This window comes from Apium graveolens, chromosome 10 (assembly GCF_009905375.1).
Source record: "Apium graveolens cultivar Ventura chromosome 10, ASM990537v1, whole genome shotgun sequence".
NCBI lineage: Eukaryota > Viridiplantae > Streptophyta > Magnoliopsida > Apiales > Apiaceae > Apium > Apium graveolens.
The window spans coordinates 104,235,071-104,259,535 of record NC_133656.1 but is presented as its reverse complement, the minus strand read 5'-3'; the positions used below and the strand labels follow the sequence as shown (position 1 = coordinate 104,259,535).

At 37.2% G+C, this 24,465-nt stretch overlaps 1 protein-coding gene across 1 annotated transcript; it reads left to right on the top strand.

Annotated features, from left to right (window-relative positions):
- Window positions 1-2,696: 2,696 nt before the first annotated feature.
- On the top strand, window positions 2,697-4,801 carry LOC141693767 (transcription factor IIIB 60 kDa subunit-like). The gene has a single exon (XM_074498931.1). It carries the CDS (start codon window positions 2,903-2,905, stop codon window positions 4,463-4,465), a length of 1,563 nt encoding a protein of 520 aa, XP_074355032.1. The 5' UTR covers window positions 2,697-2,902; the 3' UTR covers window positions 4,466-4,801.
- The last annotated feature ends 19,664 nt before the right edge of the window (window positions 4,802-24,465 follow it).

The window sequence follows — 24,465 nt, the reverse complement described above, 5'->3', positions numbered from 1 at the left end:
TGTTTAATATTATAAATAGACTACTAAGAAATGTTAGAGTAATCTTCATATATTTTTAAGTTGACCGGTCAAATTTATTACATAAAAATATAACAAAAGTTTAAGAACTTCTCAACCTGGTTTCTGGGGCTAAAGTTTGAAGAAAATATAACAAAAATGATCCCCTCGTTCACTTCTGTCTCAGCACTCAAAAGTGAGGAGACCATTTTCGGTCCTGATACTTAGGGGTGTACACGGTTTGGTCAACCCGACCAATCCAAACCGAACCGACCCTATTTCGGCCGAACCAAACCGATTTTTTTCAACCCGATATATAGTTGGGTTGAAAAAATGTCAACCCGATTTAATTGGGTTGGATATGGTTTTCGATAATTTTAAACCAATCCAACCCAACCCAACCCGATTAAAATATATATGTACATATTAATAAGTTAATCCAAAATTATGTTTATGCCATTTACATAGATCCATATATCTCTAACTGTAAACCTCCGTGTTCATAGTTCATTTCGTAACAACAATAGATGTTTAATTAGTGTTATATTTTTTGCATTTATGATTCATTCCAAAATATAAAGCGTAAGCAATATTATTAGTACTTTTGATGTCGAAAATTAGATGTTTAAGACTATTCAATATGGAGGATTGTAATATTATTTTGAACTATTTTCAAGTGTTTTAAACTTTAAAACCTTATGTTTTATTATAATTTTTTATATTAATTTTGTATATTTAATAAACCGATCAAACCGATCCAAACCGAACCAAACCGAAGTATACAAATTGGTTTGGGTTACAAATTTAAACGGTTTGGGTTGGGTTGAAATTTTGAAAACCCGAATTAATTGGGTTGGGTTGCTAAATTCTCCCAACCCGCCCAACCCAATCCGTGTACACCCCTACTGATACTGATATAGTTTAATATTATGGGTAATGCTACGGTAATAAAATAACTCTAAACAAAACTTCTAAAACAGATATGGCACTAGATTAGTTCCCGGTCGATACCCGGTTATATTATAATTATTTTTATAAAAATTTTTTAAAATAACTTAATTTAAATTATATATGTTAATATAATATTTTTAATACATAACAATGAGAGTAGAATAAAATTATAAACACAAAAACTCAAGAAAATAATATTACCCAAACCACAAATATTTATTATCAACTTTTATCAAATATTAAAATATAATAATGAATATTGGTGTAAATAAAATTAATTTTGAATAAGATAAAATTAGTGAAGAAAATAAAATTATTAAAAATTATAATTTTAAAAATATAAAAATGAAAAAGAGAGAGAATGAGAAAAATGTAGGAGAGAAATGAGAAATGGGGAATTAGTAGAGGTAATAAATGAAAGAGAGATGTTGAAAGTAAATTAAATGAGGAAGTGATTGTTAGTGGAAGATGACATCAAAAAACTTGACACATAGATTTGATGATGTAAGTTGTTAAAGGAAAATCTTCGACACATAAGATGTAAGCTGTAATTCGTTTTAGTATATGCAAATGTTTGAATTAGGGGAACTCATATTAACTTATACTCCTCCATCTCATAGGTGTCTTGTTTTGATTAGTCTATAGTCAAATTTTTTATATTTTGATCATAAATTACACTTAACTTATAATTAAATATGATTCAAAATTTGTATCATTAAAAAATATATCTAATCCTCTTTACAATATATTTTTTAATATTTTAAGATAACATATAAATTTGTTTTAATTATCGGTCATAAGTGTGGTGAGTTTGATTACATAAAAGTCAAAATATGACACATAATATAAGATGGATAGAGTATTAACCATGTGAGATGCTTTATATTTATGAGAAATCAATCAATCACAAACTAATATCTTATTTTTTAAAAAGTTTTGATTTTTTTTTTGGGAACTAGTATATCATTGGTATAAATGGAGGGCACTATAAATGGAGTGTATGCCAGCTTCCTAAGGGTCGTTTATTTCATGAAGGGGTATAAAGTTGAAATGAGAAATCGGGTTTTTTTATCATTTTTGATATTATGTGTTTGATTGAGTGGTGTAATGAATTTATTTAATTTAAATATATTTTATTTTATTAATTTAAAATATTAATAAATTCAGTTTTGTTGTTGTTTTAGTTTATTAATCTAATTATGTGTTAAACATTTACATAAAAGTGTATAAGAAATTAAAAATATATTTGATTCTTTATTTGATACTCACCTCTTATTTGGGTTAAAAAATTCATATCTATTATAAATTGGGAATAATCAAAACCCATATGTAATACCGTTAAAACTTAAATACCGGCATGAATCAAACATCCCAAAATGTGTGGGGATCTAATGGTTAAAACTTAATTTTGAAAGATCAGAACATATTTAATAGTGTGCTATATCTGCTATAGTTATAACATACAATGAAAAGTAAAAAATCTCAATTCAATAATGTGCTAAATTTTGTGCTAAAATATTACAATGTTATTATTTGTGCTAAATTTAACACAAAATATAACATTGTACTATAATTGCCAACTCATCAAAAAATGAAAAAAGTGGAGAAATGGATAAAATAGGAAATTAAAAGTATAAGGTACTTGAAAGAAAGTTAAATTTATAATTAAAATGTAATATATTTTGAAAGTTATTTAAATTTGAAACAAAATTTAGAATAAACTATTGAAGACATGATGCTATTTTATTTTGGTACTAAATTATAATAATAACTACATTTATATCTGTCACAACGTTGGCTTTGCTCTAGCCATTAGAGATTTTACTATACTAGCTAGGTGGCCAAAATATAAAACCAACACCAGCCAAACCCACAGCTAAACTTACACAACCCTCGGGTTCCATATATAAACACCGTACCCACTCTCAAATCCCCACAACTCAAAGAATCAGCAATGCTCCGGTGCGAGCAATGTCGCGTCAATCGCAAACAAGCCCGCCCCTCCACCTCAATCAATCCACGCTGCACTGTTTGTTCCAGTAAATTATCACCAAACCCTAACCCTAAACCTAGCCCTAGCAAATCTCACTCTCAACAACACTCTATTCTCATCAAAAAAGATTTCTACATCCGATCTAACCAAGCTTCCTTCAAATTCATCAACAATTTTGCATTAAAACTCTCTATTTTTGACGCTTTTGCAGTTCAACAAGCCTGTAAATTTTATCAAACAGCTGGTGAGCGTGATCGTGAAAGTGCGTGTAATGGTATTTCTGGTAGTGATGCTAATAATAGTGATAAGATTGCAGCTTGTTGTTTGTACATTGCGTGTTTGTTGAATAAGATTCCGGTTTTGCTGTTTCGGTTTTCGGTTGAGTTGGGGATTAATGTTTATGAATTGGGAGTTGAGTATTTGCGGCTTTGTAAGGTTTTGGGGTTTAAATTAAGCTCTTTTGTGCAGAATGTGGTCGATCCTAGTTTATTTATTCATCGCTACGTGAGTGTTTTGTTGAAAGAGAGGAATTTGCGGGTTTGTATGGTGGCGTTGCAGATTGTGGAGTTTGTTAAGGGGGATTTGATGCAAAGGAATGTTGGTGGAGTGTGCGGTGCTGCTGTGTATATTGCAGCTTTGGCTAATGGATTTACGTGTCAGAAATCGGATGTTGATAGAGTTGTGCGTGTTTGTGATGGTGTGTTGAGGGGAAAGTTGATTGAGTTTGGGAAAACAGGGTCTGGGGGATTGACTGTTGATGAGTTTAGGAGGATTGCGAAGGAGTTTGAGATGGATAAAGAGTTGGATTTGCGAGATTCTGGGGGTGATTTAGGTATTCTTTGTCGACATAAAGATGAAAAGGTGTACCGTTATGGGCTTTGTAATGCGTGTTGTAATGAGTTTGTTGAGCTTTGTAAAGGACTTGGTTGTGGATCAAATACTCAGTCTTTTGATCGTGCTAAAGCAGAAACACTGATCAGGGAATGTAGTAATAGTAAATTTGAGTTTTCGAAGAAATTCAGTAGTGTTTCTAGTTCAGGTAGTGATGATTCAGAGGACCTTTCTGCTGTTGAGGTTGATGAATATCTAGGTGATGATGAGGAAGCTGAGGGTAAGAAGGTTTTGTGGGAGGCGATGAACAAAGAATATATTCGTGAACAAGATTTGAAGAGATCTGCAGCAGCAGCCGGTGAAACAATAAAAAAACCAAGAAAAAAACAGATGCAAAAGCGAGGTACTAAGGTTGACAACGCTCCTGCTCCCGCTCCTGCTTCAACATCTGCAGAAGCAACACAACAGACGTCGAATAAGAAGAGGCTGAACTCACTTATAAATTTTGATGCACTGAATGAACTGTTTGAAGATGATGCAGCTCCTAATGCTAAAAAGAATTGTACTGAATCTAATAATGATACCAATGCCTGGGATCAAGAAGCTGACGGAGAAGAAATTTTCGGTGATGATTTGGATAATAAAGATTATGAGCAAGCAGAAGATTATAATTCTGATTGTGATTTTTTTTAAAGAGATAGTAGAGTGGACTGTCCGTCCTGGAAAGAGCATAAGTCCGCAATGGGTTAAAGAAAGTTAACTAATTTATTTGTGCACTCAAGTTGGCAATATGGTGGTCCGGAAAGTGACATATACTGGTTTGTGAGTGTACCATTATCCGTTGCTAATGAAATTCTGTTGAAGTAATATTCTTCCAATGATTTTTCGACAAAATGTAATGAATTGGCGACCAAGTGGGATTTCGATATTGTCTTACTCTTATGGGACGAAATGTAAATGTAATGAGCTTTTAAGGCACAAACTCGTAGCAGCAGTGAACCTTCAATATACTAATTATTCTTGTAGCTAGTTCTGGTAGTAGCTGGAAAAGAGCTTGTTCTTTTTACTCTGATTTAGTTAAAAATGAATTAAAATAATGGAATTCCATCAGAATTTGTTACTCTGCTTTTGGTTTGAGTTTTACTGTTAAACCTCTTTAACATCTTCAGACGCAACACAACAGACATCGAACGAGAAGAGGCTGGACTCATTTATAATCTTGATGTACTAAATGAACTATTTGAAGATGATGCATCTCCGAATGGTAAAAAGAATCATACTGAATCTAATCATGATACTGATTCCTGAGATCAAGAAGCCGTTGGAGAAAAAATTGTTGGTGGTGATTTGAGTGATGAAGATCACGGAGGGAGTAGAAAACTATGATTCTGATTGTGATTTTTTTGATTGCAGCTCCTATTGGACAGGGGCAAATGTCCATAAAGCATCTCCAATTGAGGTCTAAAATGGTTGGCCATTATAATATAAAATAATAATTGGCTAAATTTTATTGAATCTATAAGGTATTTTGCTCCAATGGCATTGGCTGTACCGGTTGACTATTTCTGAAAATAATATTTTATTATTCTAAACAATACTTTTTCAATACCTTTACAAAAAATAAAACACTAATAGATATAAAAAATTGTCCTATATTATTAGAATTTTAAACTGAAAATTTAAATGTTAATATATTAATATTAGAACTAAAATTAAATGTATGGTTTTTGTGTCACTTTTGAACACATGTTTATACCTGTGTTCTAAAAATCGGTTTAGGTGGCCGTCTAGGCGCTAGACGGTAGTAAAACGCCCCGACTCGGACCTAGGCGGTGATTTAAGCGTTATTTCAAAAAATCGGGTCAAAATCGGGATTAGGCGGGCTAGAAGGTCAAAAATTGGTCCTAGGCGGTTTAGGCGGAAAATAATTAAAAAAATATTTTTTTACGTTTTTATAATTTTAAATCATTAATTTCATAATTTCACACAATATCATGTCAATCTATAATATAAAGTATTGGTAAGAAGTAACAAGTAATCTAATATATTTATTTTCTCACTTAAAATATAAAAATAACATATTATAATTAATTTAAAAGTGTGAATTAAAATATAATTAATATTGTAAACTCAATAATTAGTATATAATGCATGTCAAATATGTAGATATTATTTAATACCATTCTAATTTCTTTTTTCAAACAAATATTTGACATGTTGATCATTATATAATTATAAAAATTAAAAATAATATTTATATCCTTCCGATTAATGTTCCGATTAATTCACCTACTTGTCGATTAATCTCTCGAAGATACCCTCACCGCCCTGGCACGCATAACGATTTCTGGAACACTGGTTTATACTCATTCTCTATTCATATTTATATGCACCCACACAAACGAATTAGGACAAAATATATGCAAAATACATCAAATGACAGAAGACAAACAACAGAGAAGGAAAGAAAAGAATGACGAGAATGAGCTGGAAGTCCTTACAGATCTGTAGGCATTCGACAAATATGGCTAAGCAAATGGCGATGGCTATAATTATAGCTAAAGGTAACTAACGGTTGGAGGGATCATATTGGGAGAAGTTGACTATAATTGTTTCAATTCACCTGACGGCTGTGTTTTTTAACTAATAGTTATGCTCGGTTGGAGATGCTAACAAGTTAAGTTGCACCAAGTTGGCAATTTTGAGTTACTTGTGTACTATCATCTGTTGCTAATGAAATTTTGTTATAGTATTAATATTCTTCCACTGAATTTGTTTACGGAGTGTTATGTATTTCGACCAAGTTGGATTTCAATTTCTGGACAAAATGTAAATGTAAGGACTAAAAGAGTCGACGCTCGAACTTGTAACAGCTGATTATTCTCTTGCACTGCTTTTAGTTTAAGTTTTATAGTACTGTTTTTGTTGGTTTATATTACAATATCATTGATTTCTGCAGCATATAGATCATAATACCAAACATGTGTTATAACCGTTCAAGAATTTTTTTATTTTTTTTAATATCATGATTACTTTTTAAATAAAATATAATTATACAAGACAATTAAATAAAATATGATAGTGGGTGTTACGGATTCAAATCATGTGCACTTATTTATTAAATTGTTGATGAAATTCGAATCTTGAGAATTAGAATCCACTTAACTCTGGGTAGAAGTTACTCACTCTGTTTTTTTAATTGTCACTTTAATTGTTGCACGCATTTCAACTTGTTTTGTCCGGCTAGTTAAAAATATAATTTTAAATTTTTTTTCATGTTAATTAAAATAAACGTTGTCTACTAGCCGGTCGAAAAATATTAAAATATGGGCAAAACTCAAAGCGATAAATAAAAAAATTAGAGGGAGTAGTTAATGCTACAGTATATTAAAAATTCGAAAAGTACTATATTCCTTTGTTATCTACTCTCTCCGTTCCTTTTTATTTATCACATTTCTATTTTTATTGTCAAATTAACTAATTTTTGACCTAAATTTAAAAGTTATTCTTATATAATTTAAAAAACATAAAATTACATACTAAAGTACATTAATTTTTTTTTCAATGATATAATCTATTTTATTTTATTAGTTATTTAAATATTAATAAACATAAGTCAAATTTTGATCGAGTACACGAAAGTCATGTGACAATTAAAAATTGACCGAGGGAGGGATATTATTTTCAAACTGCACAAATTTTAAGTTAAAATTACTCGTCTAAAATTTATGACTCTTCGTTGTGTCATTGGAACTCGTTGGTTTTCTGAAAACAGCTACAATGCTGATGGATCTAGACATTCATCATGTACAATCTATGACTGATCAGTGCTGGAGTACATGTACATGAATTAATTACTAGCTTCAAGTACATTGATTTTGGTTCATGTAAAGTGAAACAACTCTTCCATATGTTGACTCCTCTAAGTTCCAAGGACTCTTCATCATCTCATACTAGTGCTTCACCATTTTTCAAAAATAAAGAGATTTTTTAATTCGTGATAATTGAAATGGATTCATCAAATTTGATAAAGATTCCCTTGAAAGTGGTGATAGATAAAGAGAGGAAAAGGGTAGTGTTTGCTGAAGCTAACAATGATTTTGTCGACGTTCTATTCAGCTTCCTTACTTTGCCTATGGGGACGACTGTCAGACTCTTGTCCAGGCATTCTGGTCAGTCAAAACGCCGTGTAAATTTTGGGAGCTTTGAAAATTTGTATAAAAGCATTGTAAGTCTTGAAGACAAGTGTTTTGCAACACAACAATGCAGAAATATGCTGCTCAATGCAAGGGAATTCAGCAGAAGCCGAGTGTCCAAAGCTTAGGATCAACATTGATGACACTCATTCCTATCAGTACTTCATCTGTAGTGATCTGGGATGTACAACACAGACACTTTCATTAAGCACATTCAGTACTGCAAATTGCACTCATTGTCGGAAGGTCATTGATAGGGTATAAGAGACCCGGCTAGGATGTAACCTGGATCTAAAGGACACCAGGCTCGGTCGATGGTCCGAGACCCCCCTCTCCCAGAACAATCAAATGGAGAGACCAGACCCGGCCCCATCACATTACCCGGATCCGCATCCAACAGGGAGCCTGGACCTAATGCCTCCCCGGATCCGGATCTGGACTCAGACCGCCGTGAGCGGGGTCCCAGCAAACACATGCACATCCTACAACCCGCCAATGAGGGGTACGTGGGCACGTGACTATGACAGCTATCAACAGCCAACACTCCAGAAAAGCACGGCGCGTGTCAGAGGCCGTTAGGACACTCTGGAGGTGGTCCTCCCCTGGACACGTGTAAGCAATCCGCCCAAGCCAGGCGTCCTCCGCTCCCAAGATCCAACGGCCCAGATTTAGAGGTAACTACCCCTAAACCCTACCTTGGGGCTATATATACCCCCAAGACTGAAAAGTTTAGGGGTTGGAAAATATTTTTACTCTTACACTCACACACTCTCTCATACACTCAAAAACACACAGCAGCCATTACATATAAACACACATACACAGTAGCCTCTAAAATACATAAACATCTATACCTTCATCTTCTCCAAAGCATGTTCTTATTCTCACACCGGAGGCGCCGTGGGAGTCAAACCCCCCTTCCGGTGTTGTTTTGCAGGCGCCCAACCAGCAGCTACACCTCACCCCCGCACAGAAGGTCCAGGAACGCCGCCGGACGGAGCCGCCCGCTCACCGGAGTTATCATTTGGCGCTAGAAGGAGGGGCGCTCCATCCTTGGGTCTCGGTGCCCATGGATTCATCTTCATCAGCAAACTCTTGAGAGAGTCCACTTTTAAGCCTGTAAGAACACAAGCAACCAAACCCTTTCTTGAATATGAATGTTCATTTTAGCCACGTTTGTGTAAACTCGTTACTTTAGGCCACGTTTGTGTGAGCCCGCTCTTGTTAAGTTTTGGTTGTTTAGAGTTTGATAATCTTGATAGTCTTGAAGCCTGGGGTTTGATAGTCTTGGTAATCTTAAAACCCAGAACTGTTTTAGCTTGCATATTTTCTTGTGTTCAAGAGCCTGCTGTTCTTGTTTAGTATTGTTGTTAGAAAAGCCCAGAAAATTTGCTTGCTGTTATTCTGAATTTTTTTTGTAATCTTCAAAAAAGCAACCTCAGATCCACATTTGTAGCCTCAAATCTTGGTCAGTTGTTTGTACATTTGTGGTGATGGAAAGAGCAGGAAAAAGTACAGTTGGTAGGCCCTCCGCCAGTACCCATATTCAGGATCAAGACCCCTCTCAAGTTCAAGAACCTGGAGGAGACAGGGAGACCTTCCAGGAGCAACCACTGACACAACATACCCCGATCAGGGATGCTAGAAATGTCATAGAGCTAAATCAGTACAAGTACACCAATGTTCCAGTTGCAGAGGAGCATATGGCTAACTTAACAAGCCACGAACTTGCTGAAGCAATCAGGCTCTACAGAGATGAATAAGCCCGAGCTCAGATGGAATTTGAACAAGATGATGAGCAAGAAGAGTCTGGGGACTCTCAGTAATCCAGGAGATCTGTCTTTGACCGAATTGGGGCTAAGGCAAAAAAGAATAAAAAAGAGCCTAGTAAGAAGGAGACAGAAGCAACCAGAAAGAAAAAGTTAGAAGAAATCAGAGAAAAGATAAGAAAAGAAGAGGAGGAAAAACTGGAGCAAAAAATCCAGAAAAGAATGCAGATGGAGGAGGAGAGGCTCCTAGCTAAAACAAGAGGAAAAAGAACTCGAAGGGACCCTACCCCCGAACTCATTTTCGATGACGAAGAGGAGGGTCAGAAAGACCTCAAGGAAATGATCTACGAGCTCCAGAGAAAAATGGAGAAATAATCCGGGGTGGAAGTTGGGGAGACTCTCACGCCCTTCAGCCACTCCCTAGAAGCCATCCCCCGACAGAAAAATCTCAAACACTACAACTTCGATTCTTTCGATGGGCTGGGGGATCCGGAAGAGCACCTCAACTACTTCGAACAGATAGCTCAGATATACTATTACAATGACTTGACGAAATCCAGATTCTTCGCCTCGACCCTCAAAGGGGGGGCTCAAAGATAGTTCAGCAGAATCCTATCAAGAAGCATCCACTCCTGGAAAGAATTCAGAGAAGCCTTCCTTAGAAGATTCAGAGCCAATAAAACACATGAAATGCACATGTGCCACCTGGAGACAATCCTCCAGTATGATAACGAAGCACTCTCAGCCTACATGCGGAGGTTCCAGGAAGCCATCAACAAAGTTTCGAATCTCGATGAAAGGGAGGCTCTAATCATATTTCGAAGAAACCTGGATCCAGAACACAACGAGAGATATATTATGGAATTGATAAACAAGGAACCCCAAAGCCTGGTCGCTGCTTATTCTATGGCAGCCCGGTTCATAAAAGAAACGGATGTTCTTCAGGCAATGAGAATGACTCGGAATGGAGGAAACAGGAACAAATCTTCTGATGACCGACCGAAAGGGGGTTACCATCAGGAGAAAAAGTTCAAACAAAGCAACCAAACCCAGCAAACAAATGTTGTACAAAATACCCCAATATTCCAAAGATTGGGCCCTAAAACAGAGTCCAAAAGTGATCTCGGTCCCCCTCGGCAGCAGAGGGAGCCTAGGCAAGAGCCAGAGTGGACACAACTAAACAGGACCCGGGAAGAGATACTGAAGGAGATCAAGGGAAAGCCATTCTACTATCCTCCAAAGCCAATGCAGACTCCCCCAGAGAGCAGGCCTTACAATCAATCCAAGATAGAGGCCGCTGTTGAAACAGAAACAATTCTGATCAGTACAAGCGATCCTTCAAAAAAGATAAAGATAGGATCCGGGCTCGAGGCTAATTTCAGAAAAGACCTGGTGTCACTACTCCAAGGGTACTCTGATATATTCGCTTGGACCCCGAAATAAATGCCCGGGTTGGATGAATCCATAGCGATGCATAGCTTGGACGTCAACCCAGAGAGGAAGCCAGTCAAGCAAAAGAGAAGAAATTTTGCCCCGGAAAGGCAGAAAACAATCGATGAAGAAATTGAGAAACTACTGAAAGCTGGAATAATATGAGAAGTCAAGTACCCGGAATGACTGGCAAATGTAGTGATGGTGAAAAAAGCAAACGGAAAGTGGAGAATGTGTATCGATTACACAGACTTGAACAGTGCATGCCCCAAAGACCCCTACCCCTTGCCAAATATTGATCAATTGATCGATGCAACCTCTGGGCACGTGATGCTAAGTTTCATGGACGCCTACTCGGGGTACAACTAGATCAAGATGAATCCCAGAGACATTCTAAAGACAGCCTTCATCACCCACAGGGCGGTATATGCCTATATAATGCTGTCGTTCGGATTGACTAATGCGGGAACAACATATCAAAGGGCAATGAATAAAATCTTCAAGGACCAAATTAGAAGGAACCTGGAATCCTATGTGGACGACATGATTGCAAAATCCACAAGCATCCCCGGGCACATAGGAGACCTGAGAGAATGCTTCGACAACTTGAGAAAATACTCTCTCAGGCTCAATCCATAAAAATGTACATTCGGAGTAGGGGCAGGAAAATTCCTCGGATTCATGATAAGCAACCGAGGGATTGAGGCCAACCCAGAAAAGATAAAGGCAATCCAGGAGATGAAGGCCCCCAGAACACAGAAAGATGTGCAAAAGCTAGCAGGATCACTAGCAGCACTCAGAAGATTCATCTCCAAGCTAGCTGAGAGATGCCTACCCTTTTTTGACCTGTTAAAAGGAGCAACCAACAAGAAAGAAGTTAATTGGAGCCCGGAATGCCAAAGCGCATTTGAAGAAATCAAAAGGTACCTTTCTCAACCCCCTGTGTTAACAAAAGCTCAACCCGGGGAACCCCTATCCCTTTACCTGTCAGCAGGGGCCCTGGCAGTTGGAGCAGCCTTGATCAGGGAAGATAATGGCAAACAGTAACCAGTTTATTATGTGAGCCAAGTGCTAAAAGATGCAGAGACCCGGTACCCGAGGCTAGAAAAGTTTGCTTTTGCCTTAGTCACAGCATCCAGGAAACTCAGACACTACTTCCAGGGAAGGGAGATACGAGTTGTAACAAATCAACCATTAAGGAAGATAATACACAAGCCAGATGTCTCAGGGAGGTTGGTAAATTGGGCAGTTGAGCTAAGTCAGTTCAACCTAAGTTTCATTCCTAGAACAGCAATCAAAGCCCAGGCTCTAGCTGATTTCATCATAGAATGCAATTTCCCAGAAGAAGAGCCCGTGCCCATGTGCATTGACCCTGAGAGAAACACAGATCAAGAAACAGAAGCCTGGGCTCTCAAAGTTGATGGTTCTTCAACCAATGAAAGATCGGGAGCCGGGCTCATCCTAAAGAGCCCAGAAGGGTTTACAATCCAAACAGCGATCTCCTTTGCATTCTCAGCAACAAACAACCAAGTAGAGTACGAGGCCTTGATTGCAGGATTGAAGCTAGCAAGAACACTCATGATCCAGAATCTCAAAATCTACAGCGACTCCCAGATCGTCGTAAAGCAAACAAATGGCGAGTACATAGCCAAGGATCCAGTTCTAGCCAAGTACCAGGCCCTGGTCCAAAGCTACCTCACCTTGATACCAAAAATACAAGTCATCCAAATCTGCAGAGAGGAAAATTCAGAAGCTGATACACTATCTAAGCTTATTCAAAATTCATCAGACCTGGATTGCTCCGTCTACTTCCAAGAATTGCAGAAACTAAGCACAGATTCTGAGGAAGTCATGGAAATAGACAACAGTCCAAATTGGATGACCCCATTCATTAACTACTTGGAGAAGGGAGAGCTCCCGGAGGATAAAGGGAAGGCACAAAGGTTAAAGGCAAAAGCTTCAAAATTCTTCATGGAAGAGGAAATACTCTATCGCCGGACCTTCTCCTCCCCAATCCTCAAGTGCATAGGCCCAGGAGAGGCACAGTACTGCCTCATGGAAGTTCATGAAGGAATCTGCGGGGACCACATGTCCGCAAAAGCACTAGCTCACAAAATCATAAGGCAGGGGTACTACTGGCCTACTATCCATCAGGATTCAATAGACTTTGTGAAAAAATGCAAGGAATGCCAACTCTTCAGCAATGTGACACGGATGAGCCCAGTCCTACCTTCTTCAGTCTTGTCACCAATCCCATTTGCTGTATGGGGCATTGATATCATGGGACCCTTTCCCAGGGCCAGAGGAGACCTCAGGTACTTACTAGTCTCAATTGATTATATGACAAAATGGGTAGAGGCAAAGGCAATGAGAACAATAAACCAACAAGACTGCATCAAGTTCATGGACAACATATTGATGAGGTTTGGGATCCCGAGGGTACTGGTCTCAGATAATGGTCCGCAGTTCGTTGGTTCAGAATTTGAATCCTACCTTCAAGAAAGGGGCATCCGGCACAAGAAGTCATCAGTAGCCTACCCTCAAGAACTCTTGCCAAGTTCATAGTCGGGCTACCTAACGTAGTACTGACAGTTAAAACCCTTACGGGAACCCTTATAAATATTATGATAGTAACATAGTTCATTCTCGTATAGGGCAGCGGGGCACCGAACCCTGAGGTTCAGGAGCATCAATATGAGGATGTTTTATTACATGTTGGAGATCAAATTGTGAATCCAATGGAGTACCCTAACGAGGGACAGGATGAGATTCATATTGAGAATGTTGCGGTTGAGGATATTATCCTAGAAGGGATTGTTGCTGAGGAGGATCTCGTGGAGGATCCTGACGAGAATGAAGAGAGGACCGCTGAGGAATTAATGACCGTAGTCAGGGCGACTACCAGAGCAAGAATGGCCGCGAGGGTGGCACTAGAGGATGAAGAGTTACCAAGGGCACAAAGGTTAATGAGGGCAGGAGGAGTGGGGTCTTCCACGGAACCAATTACACCAGTATCAGACCCTCTTTCAGAGGTTCCTGTAGACACCCATGAGGTTCCACCAATTCCTGTTCCCTCCCCTGTACAGAGCCCAGCACCTACTGAGGAAATGCCACCTTTATCTCCTGCACCATTGTCACCTGATACCGTGTTTGGTTATCCATTTGGATCCCCTGGGCCTGCACCACATGCACCCCATGGACTGCTAGATGCTACCACTCAGGCTTCTCTTATCGCCGATTATTATATGACTTTGGGTGGCCTGTCTGAGGCCCGTAATGTTAGGAGTGATCTGTTGGATCGACTTACTGCACCGAGGATTGAGGGCGGGGTACTTCCGGCAGGATTAGCTTATAGCATGGAAAGGATTGAGGCTACCACACGTGTTACAGCTAGAGGCCATCTTGAGGGTCAGATTGATCCAGCTCTACTTGCAACTATCTTAGACCTCATCATCGCTTTAATGGAGCAGGTTAAGGATGTCGTGCGTGCCCGCATTTCTTGATCCATAATAGTGTGCAGAGTCTGAGCAATCTGACAAGAATTTTATGCAGCACCACTTTTGGATGATTAACCTAAGTTACGAATGATTAGTTTTAATGACTAGATGATTATCTATGGTAGTGCTTTTGGGATAGAATCAATCAGATCAAATGATGTAATTCTCTTTAATGTGTTCAGTTGTTGTACCCTCGAACAAATGGTTATGTATATATTCGTTAATTTCAGTTCAGATCAGTTTGTTTGTGATAAGTTCATATTGTTAATTGCACTATTAACACTTAAGAGAGTGTCATGAAGTTTATAGAACTTGAGAATTCATAAGTTGCAATCATGCAAGGATTGAACGAGGGAAAGACTTAAGCAAAGTACGTAAGACAAATATCCAGAGATTCTCAAAAATTTTCTAAGCATTCTGCCCCCACGAGGAATAAGATTAGGGGCAAACCTTGAATGTGATAATCAGGGAGGTCGCAATTAAGATATAAGGAACCCAGAATATAATGAAGTGGAAAATGAGGATTTTAAATTAAAAGATGACCCCAATTATGGGGGGTAGGAAGAAATATTTAGACTGAGAAAACAGAAGTCGAGCAAGATAGGAAGAACCAGGATGGTAATCCTATTGGGAACTCCATGGACCTGCCTAAAATAAAACTTATACTTTTACCCCTAACCACCACCTTGAGGAAACAATATGGTGTGAAATTCTTTCAGGACCTTTAAGTCGCTAAGCTCGCAGAGTTCCAAGGAACAAGCTGACCTAGCCGAGGCAAGAGCATGGCTAAAGGAAATAGAGAAATGATTTTATATTCTAAATGATTGATGAAGCGCAAAAGACTGTTTTTGGCACTTACCCTCCTAAGAGAGAGGCCACCCGCTGGTGAAAGGCCAAGAAAGGCACAGAGCCAGAGGTTATGATAAACTGATTAAAGTTCAGTCAATTGTTTTCGGGAAAGTAATTCCCAAGGGTAAGGAGATAGTGTAAAAGCTTTGGAGCTAGAACAAAAGCGGATGAGCATGATGAATTATGAATCTAAGTTGTAAAAGTTGTCAAGATTCATTCCGAGGACACGAATCCAGAATGACGGGATGTTTGAAATCAATGCTTATGTTGTGTTGGTTCATGTAATGGTTGTAATGGAAATGAAAATAAAAGACTAAAAAGGGAAGGAGTATAAAGGGATATAAATGAAATAGAGTTGAGAAATGATAAGGGAGTTAGGTATGGGAAAACCTTGCAATAAATATAGAGAAGTGTGCCATCATCAGCGCGATGGTGACTGATCATGAGATAAATTCAACGTTGAAGGCGTAAGCGATACGTATAATTAATCCCCTTAAGTTGAGAGTATTCGAGGAAACCTTGAGATAGTTCGAAAGATAAATAATGGGACGCGGATAGACTAAGGAGACAAGAAAATAAGAAATTAGGAAAATTGGATGAAGGAAGTGACCTTCAAGAATGTGAAGTGTAAGACCGGTGGCATGATACCTAGAAAGGGAGACGCCAGGTATGAAAGACATCCCAACATTGAGATGACTGTTGAGATAAACAACAAAAGAAAATGAGGATTTATTAAGAAGATGTTCACGTCGAACACGACCAATATCTTCCAGAACATCCATGTTATCATTACCAAATCAGGAAAGAAAAGAGAATAACCATTGTTATCTTTTGGAGGCCATATGGATTGACCTCAATTTGAATAAAGATGCTATTATGAAATTAGGTATAGACTATCGAGGTGGGGATGATGAATAAGATAATCTATCAAGGATATATGACTTGGTTTATCCATGAAAGGATGCAAGTACCCTTTTAAAGGTGGAATTAAGGATATAACTTCAATAACTTGAAATGAATCCTAGGGGAATGCATAAAGGTTGGCATTCCACCCTTAATAGGGACAGCATGAGTTTTGACAGTACGAATTGGAAAGGATCAAGGTAGCAACAACCTTTAAAGATCAGTAAAGAAATTTTTCAGAATTACATAGACAATGGTTCTAGTATTAGTAAATGGTATGTTGATATGCCCTGTACCTAGAGTGTACATGATGAAGGATTTAAGGATAACCTTAGAGGTTTTACAAGGAGAAAGGTAATTTTCAAAGTTCTCAAGAATAGAAATTTTGATAAAGGAAATATGGCGTAATTATAATAATGGCAGGTGGGCACGTGTTAAACCATAAGAAGTATAAATTGAACCAATGGAGGTCAGAATTGTTAAAACAAGTAGGACCCAAGATAAGAGACGCCCGAAGTATGATCGAGAGTCAGTCGTGACAATGTTCACATCTAAAGACTAAGGCAATGACTTATGGAAAAAGGGTGATTTTTTTTTTCTCACCAGGACTTAAGAAAAGCATTTTCACATGAGAAGTGATTGAAATGAGGTAGAAAATTTAGTTGGAGGTGGTTAAAATGACATTGATTGTAAGGACATTTTACTATTAGGAAAGGCCAAAGAGATGGCCGACACTTTAAGTGTAAGAGGACAATTATAGGCGCTCGTGCCAGAGGAATACAATGATGATGGTTAAAGCTGTGAAGGTTGTATTATGGTTTGGAAGATTGATATTCCTTCTGATGACTGTGCAATACCCAACCGTAATAGTAGTCTGGTACAGGTTTAATTCATGTAATCGCCATGAGCGGGCTATCTATCTTAGAAGGTACTATCTTGAGAATAAGCCAGGACCATGTTTCAAAAAGGACTAAACAAACATTTGAGTTAAGTCTTCTATTGAAGGCATATGATTAAGAATGGTATTAACCTGCTATCGTTGATTTCATTGAAACTCTTCTGCAATTTTATCTGCTTCATGTCATATGTACGTCAAGTTCAGGAGTGTTCTTCATGAATCATGAACGGTGATCATGTTACCTCCTTAGAAGAATTCGATACGATATGTATGGACTCCGTATGGTTAGCTATTAAGACTTCATGGAAAACGAATGACTACAGTAGGTCAACGGTGGACCACAGTAATGCAGGATTGATTCTACGAGTAATGAGCCGATTACTTACAACCGTGAGAGTTGTATTGGAATGGATGTTAAGATTGAATACCACTAATCGGGTCATGGTAGTGTATAAGTTATCATTGATAGACTAATTAAGTAGAGTATCTACCTATTGAATATTTATTCCCTCTTATGAAAAGAGAGTCGTATTACTATATGAGGAAGGTTGCGGTGCAAACATAGAATTCTAGTAACGATGATGTCTAGAATGAAATCCCAGATTCGATTTTCGATGTCGAGGGAGTTTCAAAGGTGATTGTGTATAAGCTCGAGGAAGAGCATGGGTCCATAGATTGATGGACGGAATAGCAAAAAAATGTTTAGGCATGTGAAATACGATGCTATAATACTTGATATTGATATATATACGTATATGTTTTGTTCTCCTATGACAAACCTCTATAGTTCAGAGGTAGATTCCAAGCCACATATTTATGGCAATAAAGTTTTTACGTATATACAATTCTCTTCAGTTCGCTCTTTTCTCTTCTTTTCATTTCATGTAAGCTGAGAAGAACAACCCTTCTAGAAGGGGAGGTATTGCCGAATGACTATCTATCTGTGTGATAGAAGCCTAGTAGGATACCACATGTTGTTTCATTGCTTGTCAAGTACTAAAGGCTGGCCACCTTCTGTATTAACTATGCGATATAACAAGTGTTCATGATCATAGTGATATCTCAATAAATTCTTTTACTTCTATAAAATTGATCAAACTTGGAAAATAGAAACAGTTGAAAAAGGAGTAGTAAAGTTATGGTGGTATTAGGAATGGAAACACATTCGTGATACTAAGGTTGACGCATTTATTAAAAGGTTATAAAACTCTAGCGAGTAAAGGTATATCTAGAATAGTATTCTGTACGGAGGATAGTAACGCTTACGAACAAGAAAAGAAGGAGTAATGAGAAACAAAAGCTATAATGCTAGAAGCTATGATGAGAGTCTGTACAATAGACTTGAAAGAATTTGGAATGATCACTTAACGCGGATTGAGTTTTCTCACGATAATAGATCGTATGTCAGGTATCGAGATGTCGTCTTATGAGATTTTTGAGGGACGACAATGTCGATCTCCCTTATGTTAGGATGAAGTTGTAGAGCGCAAGATGCTCGGACCCGCAGTAGTCCAAAGGACCAGGGATATAATAGATCTAATCAGAGGACGGTTGGTAGTAACCCAAGATGGACATAAGAGGTATACTGATTTGACTCGAAAGGACAAAGAGTATGAAATAGGGTACCTAGTAATGTTATAGGTACCCCTTGGAAAGGATTGATGAGGTTCGGAAAGAAAGGAAAGCTAAGTCCACAAATTGTTGGACCCTTGGATATATTAAGACGTATTGGGAAGTTAGCATATTAGCTAGCCCTACCCCCGAACATGTAGCAAGTCATAACGTGTTTCCCGTATCAATGTTAAGGAAGTGTAATTCAGATGCCAGATAAATAGGGGCATATGAGCGCATAGACATGCAACCAGACGTAACCTATATGGATCAACCAGGAAGGGTTATAGATTGAAAAAGGAACAAGTGCTTAGGAGAATGGTTATCAAACTAGTCAGAGTTTGTTGGTAGAACCACAATGTGGGAAAAATTTACTTGAGAGTTAGAAAGTGCAATGCCAAGAGAGTATCCCTATTCATTTTCTATCTGATTCCGGGACGGAATCCTTTTAAGGAGGGGAGACTGCAATAGCCCCAATTTTTGGAAACCCTGATGAATAGTAATTTTTGCTGATGATACTGATTAAGGAAAATTATCAGACCACACTATATAGGAGTATTGTTATGGAAATTCTAAGATCGTATTAGTATTCCATAAAGTAAATAAGTGTATGTAAAGATCGTCAGAATCCAAATTCGAACACTTTGATTTTTCCCGAAAATCCACCAGATACCGAAATAATTGAGTATAAGGTAACATGATTTAAAGGATTTAAATTCGAGGATTATAAGTGGGGATCATAAAAAGGAATTTAAAATATTGAGAAAAGGGTAGGGGAACCCAAGTAATAAGATCCCGGATATGATCCCTCAAACGATAAACGAGAACGAAAGTTAAGCGAACCGTAAAACAGATAAGCGACCATTAGCCAAGCAACTAAGCACTAATCAAGAGATTAGCACCTAGTGAGGTCATCAAACCACAAGGTGTGGACAAGTGGAAGCATTATGACATGTGCAAGGTGACATAAGCATGATTTGGAAGATATTTCACAAAAAAAATGAATTGTGTTCATACATTTTAACTTTAGTTAAACCTTGGATAAGGTTGACCAAGACAATAAAACCACCACAAATTAATCAAAGTCAACAAAATAGCATTTTCACTCTTTATTTCTTCATGAAGCTCTCGGCTTCTTCTTGAAAGCAAAAGAAGAAAAGATCAAGTCCAAGCTCCACTCCATAATAAATTCAAAGGTAATTATGCAAGCTTCCTTGTGATTAGATAAGCATATCCTAGGAGTTTAAGCTTCTAATTCCTTGTAAATCTCTTCCAATAAATCAAGGAAGAAGATGGTGAATAGTAACCTTCAAGAAATAACTTTAGTTTTCTTGATTTTTATGAAAGTTCAAGGTAGCTTAAGCATAGATCAAGGCTTCCATGGGCATTCCAAGGATCTTTCAATGATTAAAAGCTTCAAGGAAGGTATAAATCTAAATTATCTTAGCATTAAGTTGTTTGGTATAAATGATTATGATGATGGAATGATAGATTAAGTGTAGTAGTTATTTTGTCATGTTGAGATCTTAGTTGTTAAGTGTTTTTGTTGATTTTGGGAGTTAAGAGTAGCACTAGTTGTTCTTGATGAATCATGGTATGATTTGGGCTTGGTTTAAATGGTTTAAAGTGGTTGATGAGTGATATTGTCATATGGTTGTATTGGGATTGATTGGTGATGGTTTGGTGTTGAATTGGTTTGGTAAAATTTTGGGAAATCGCGTAAACATAGCCGTCGTAATGTCCGATTTACTTTAGACTGTTTTGTTCTTAACATCAGGACCCGAGAACTCACTGTTAGGTTTTGACCACTGCCATTATTAGATAGTTCATGTTACGAGCTTCGTTTTGATATGTGGTTCATTTAAATCCGATGTACGGTTTAGGAGAAACGACCGTTTTAAGTAACGACGTTTCGCGACCGAACCATTACCCCTCGCCTTACTTTGAAACCTTGGTTAAGGACTTTAAATGACTAATTGGGGTATGAAACAATTATGTTAAGTGGATTAGGAAGTTGGTAAGGTACTCGCGAAAGAATCGCTTTAAAATTCTTAATGGTTAATTTATTAAAAATGGTGGAGCCGAGGGTACTCGAGCGACGTAAGTGAATCGTTAAGCGCAAAAGCAAGCGTTAGAGTCTAATTGGTTAAAGTCTAGATTCTTAAGCGACTTTGGTTTAATTCTAACTTATATGTTGTTTATAGGTTATCAGACTCGTCCCAAGCCATTTATCATCCCCAGTCGCTCAGGCAAGTTTTCTACCCGTTATACTGTTGTTGTGATGTATACATATGTATATGCATTATCTTGTGATAAGTGCATGATTGTTATTAGCAAATTCTTGCGATATATTAGAGCATGTGATATGGTATATATGCATGCCTATTTTGTAATCTTGATACATATATTTGTTGATTCAGTTGCATAATACCTATGCTAGAGATAAGCAGTAATTGCGTATACCCTTAGTATAGGGGACCCCAAGGTGAACATTTTCCAAAACCGGGAGTCGATGTTCCCGAGTATATATTATATATATATATATATATATATATATATATTGATATAGTTTTCAAAACTATTAATCGAATAAGGTTTATTCGATAACTTTATTTTATTTAATGAATATTATTTTGAATATTCATTTGAGAACTTATGACTCCGCTTATTTATTAAAATATATTTCTTTATTTTATTAAAGAATAATGTTTCGATAATCAAACTTATTTTCGATTATTCAAATAAAGATTATACTTTCGTATAAGTATATCTTGGGTTATTTAATATCCATTTCAAGTATGAGTTTTAAAACTTCTACTTCAATTATTTTTATAAAGATTATTCTTTATGGGAATATTATTTAAATAATAATATTCAGATATTTTCTAATATATCGGGACTAATTTATTTCATTAAATCAGCATTTCTCCAAACATTCTTAAAAATGTTTTCGAGTCTTCAAAATGATTTTAAAAGTTAGAGCGGATCCCAAAACTCATTTTTATATTTAAGATCTTCCTTTCAAAGGGGATTTAAATACTCGCTCAAAACCTGAGGGATCCGGCTCTGTGGTGTATTTTATATTCGCAACGTGCTTGCTGTTTTGAGACAACAATTTGATTACTTGCCCAATGTTCGGGAAGTAAGTCCATCTGATTGAGTCGGCATAAGCGACATGCCGGGGTACGGTCTATGAAGGTGTAAGAGGCTGGGTGACAGTCCATCCACGCGTGAGTGGCCGGGTAACGGTCTAGCGCGAGGTCCGAATGCGGCCAGGGTGATGACCGGCGAGGAATTCATCCATCTACAGTATAAAAGGTTACTTATTGGTATCTTTTCCTGATCAGCAAGATATCGGGTTTATGCCAAAATTCTTTTCTTTCCAAATTCATTGGATATTACAACTCTGTTCATACTTTACATGACATAGGTTTTCAGGAAATGTATGAGAGATATATATGGATATATATATCGGGACTTAATGAAGTATCTCATAACTTCATTTCTTTTGAATGATATTTCATAGATTGAATCTATTCAAATATTATCTTGTAGTCTCATCTATGTGATGAACTTTTGAAACTAATTATAACTTGAACGGTGGTAGTTAAAGTAGTATTGGGAAAAGATATAAGTATATGGGAGTATCTTGTAACTTCATCTTTTCAACTTATATCTAGTAAATGATTATCTTATGCATAACAAAGATTTTCAGGAAAACGTTGAGACAAGGTTAGATATATGAGATCACTTTGCAATGATATTTTTATACAGTTATAAACTGGAACTCTGTGTATATTATACATGTCAGAGGATTTCAAAGATTGTGAAAAGTATATATGCATATATATACTGAATATTTTGTGACTTGGTCGCGTTAAGATATCAGCTTGGTTCATTTCTTCTTGACCAAGACTTTCATGAGTACTATGAGAATGCTCATATATTGTTAATCATTATACATATTATTTTGGTGGGCTTGTTGCTCACCCTTGCTTTCTTCATTCATCACACAACAATAGATAGAAAAGATGAACAAGACCAAGCTTCCAATTCGCAAGCGGTTAGAAAATGTTCCGCAGTTTTCTGGAAGCGTTGATGCCGCCGTAGCTGAGGTAGGAGCTACCAATAGGCTAGGTTTTCAACTATTGATGAACCAGACTTATGTATAATATGAATTGTAATAATGGCAAGGAATATGTAAATTATTCAGAAACCCTTTTAAGGTGTAACGGTTTATAATTGTGGAATAAAATGACTTGTGTTATTTTTGGTATTCATCTCTGAGACTATAACTTGTGGTGTGTGTATATTGTGGGGTCACAGTACTCAGTAGTTGGTTGACTGTTAAGATTAAGTATTGATAAGGGAAATGGAACTCGTGACAACCCGAATCCCCGACCCCGGATTTGGGGGTGTTACACCCTATATGTCTATAGAATTTGAGAACATAACGGTTTAATGCACAAGTTATCTATCGTGATTACATAGGGCAAGTAAGATGGTTAAAATTACCTACGAATCATGCATAACAATAACACACAAACCTATGCTAGCATGGCAAGTTCTAAATCCTTAAATTCACTTTCACTTCATTAAGAATTAACACACTATCTTATAAGTTCACGACGCTCATAAGAAGAATACGCACAACCAAGAAGAATACGCATAACCATTACTAGGTTATCATACAATCACCACACACTAAGACATCGAAATAAATCAAATAAAGAAATCCATAAATAAATATGTTAGAACCCCACAATAACGATTAGCCCATAATCGGACTCATCATCAATGCGGGTTCCGATGAAAGCATGGTATAATAAACGTAATCTTTATAAATGAATAATAAACAAAGCACAAAACAAGAGTATAGGTTCAAGAATAAGAAAACTAGCATCCAACGCTACAACTTAAACAAAGAGTCACAAGTTAAACTAGATCTTCTTTGCGTTGGTTGAATTGTGCTAAAACGGTCTTCTTATGCCTTCTTCTTGTGCTCTCGTGTATCTCTCTATAAAAACGAGCTTATTTATGTATATATAGCAGCCCCATGCAGAGTAGAATTCTTGTGGATCAAAAGCCCAATAGAATCAGGATTTCTTTCCTCGACCTGGCGCGGGCGCGCGCTTGACCAGCGCGGGTGCGCTGAGCTTCTGGAATTCGGGCGTGGCCGCGCGCTATCTCAGTGCGGGCGCGTTGACCTCCTGATGAAAATTCTGACTTCTTCATTTTTCCTTGCTGATTCGAGCCGGTTTTCCAAGTGATTTTATTCCAACACCTCCATAACACCAAATTAGCACCAAAACAATGCTAATTCACCTGATTACCTGGATAATGCCTGAAAATGCAAAAACACTATAAAACACATTAAAACACCAACAACTTGAGTACAAATACACCAATTCAAAGCTTTACGGAGCGTAATAAAGTGTCATAAATGCCACTCAACATACCCCCAAACTTGAATCGATGCTTGTCCTCAAGCATAAACAGACTTAAAGAACAAGAAATAAAAATGCATGAATGCAACAAA

Coding starts and splice junctions, on each gene's coding strand:
- LOC141693767 (XM_074498931.1), top strand. CDS start 2,903: ATGCTCCGGTGCGAGCAATGTCGCGTCAATCGCAAACAAGCCCGCCCC.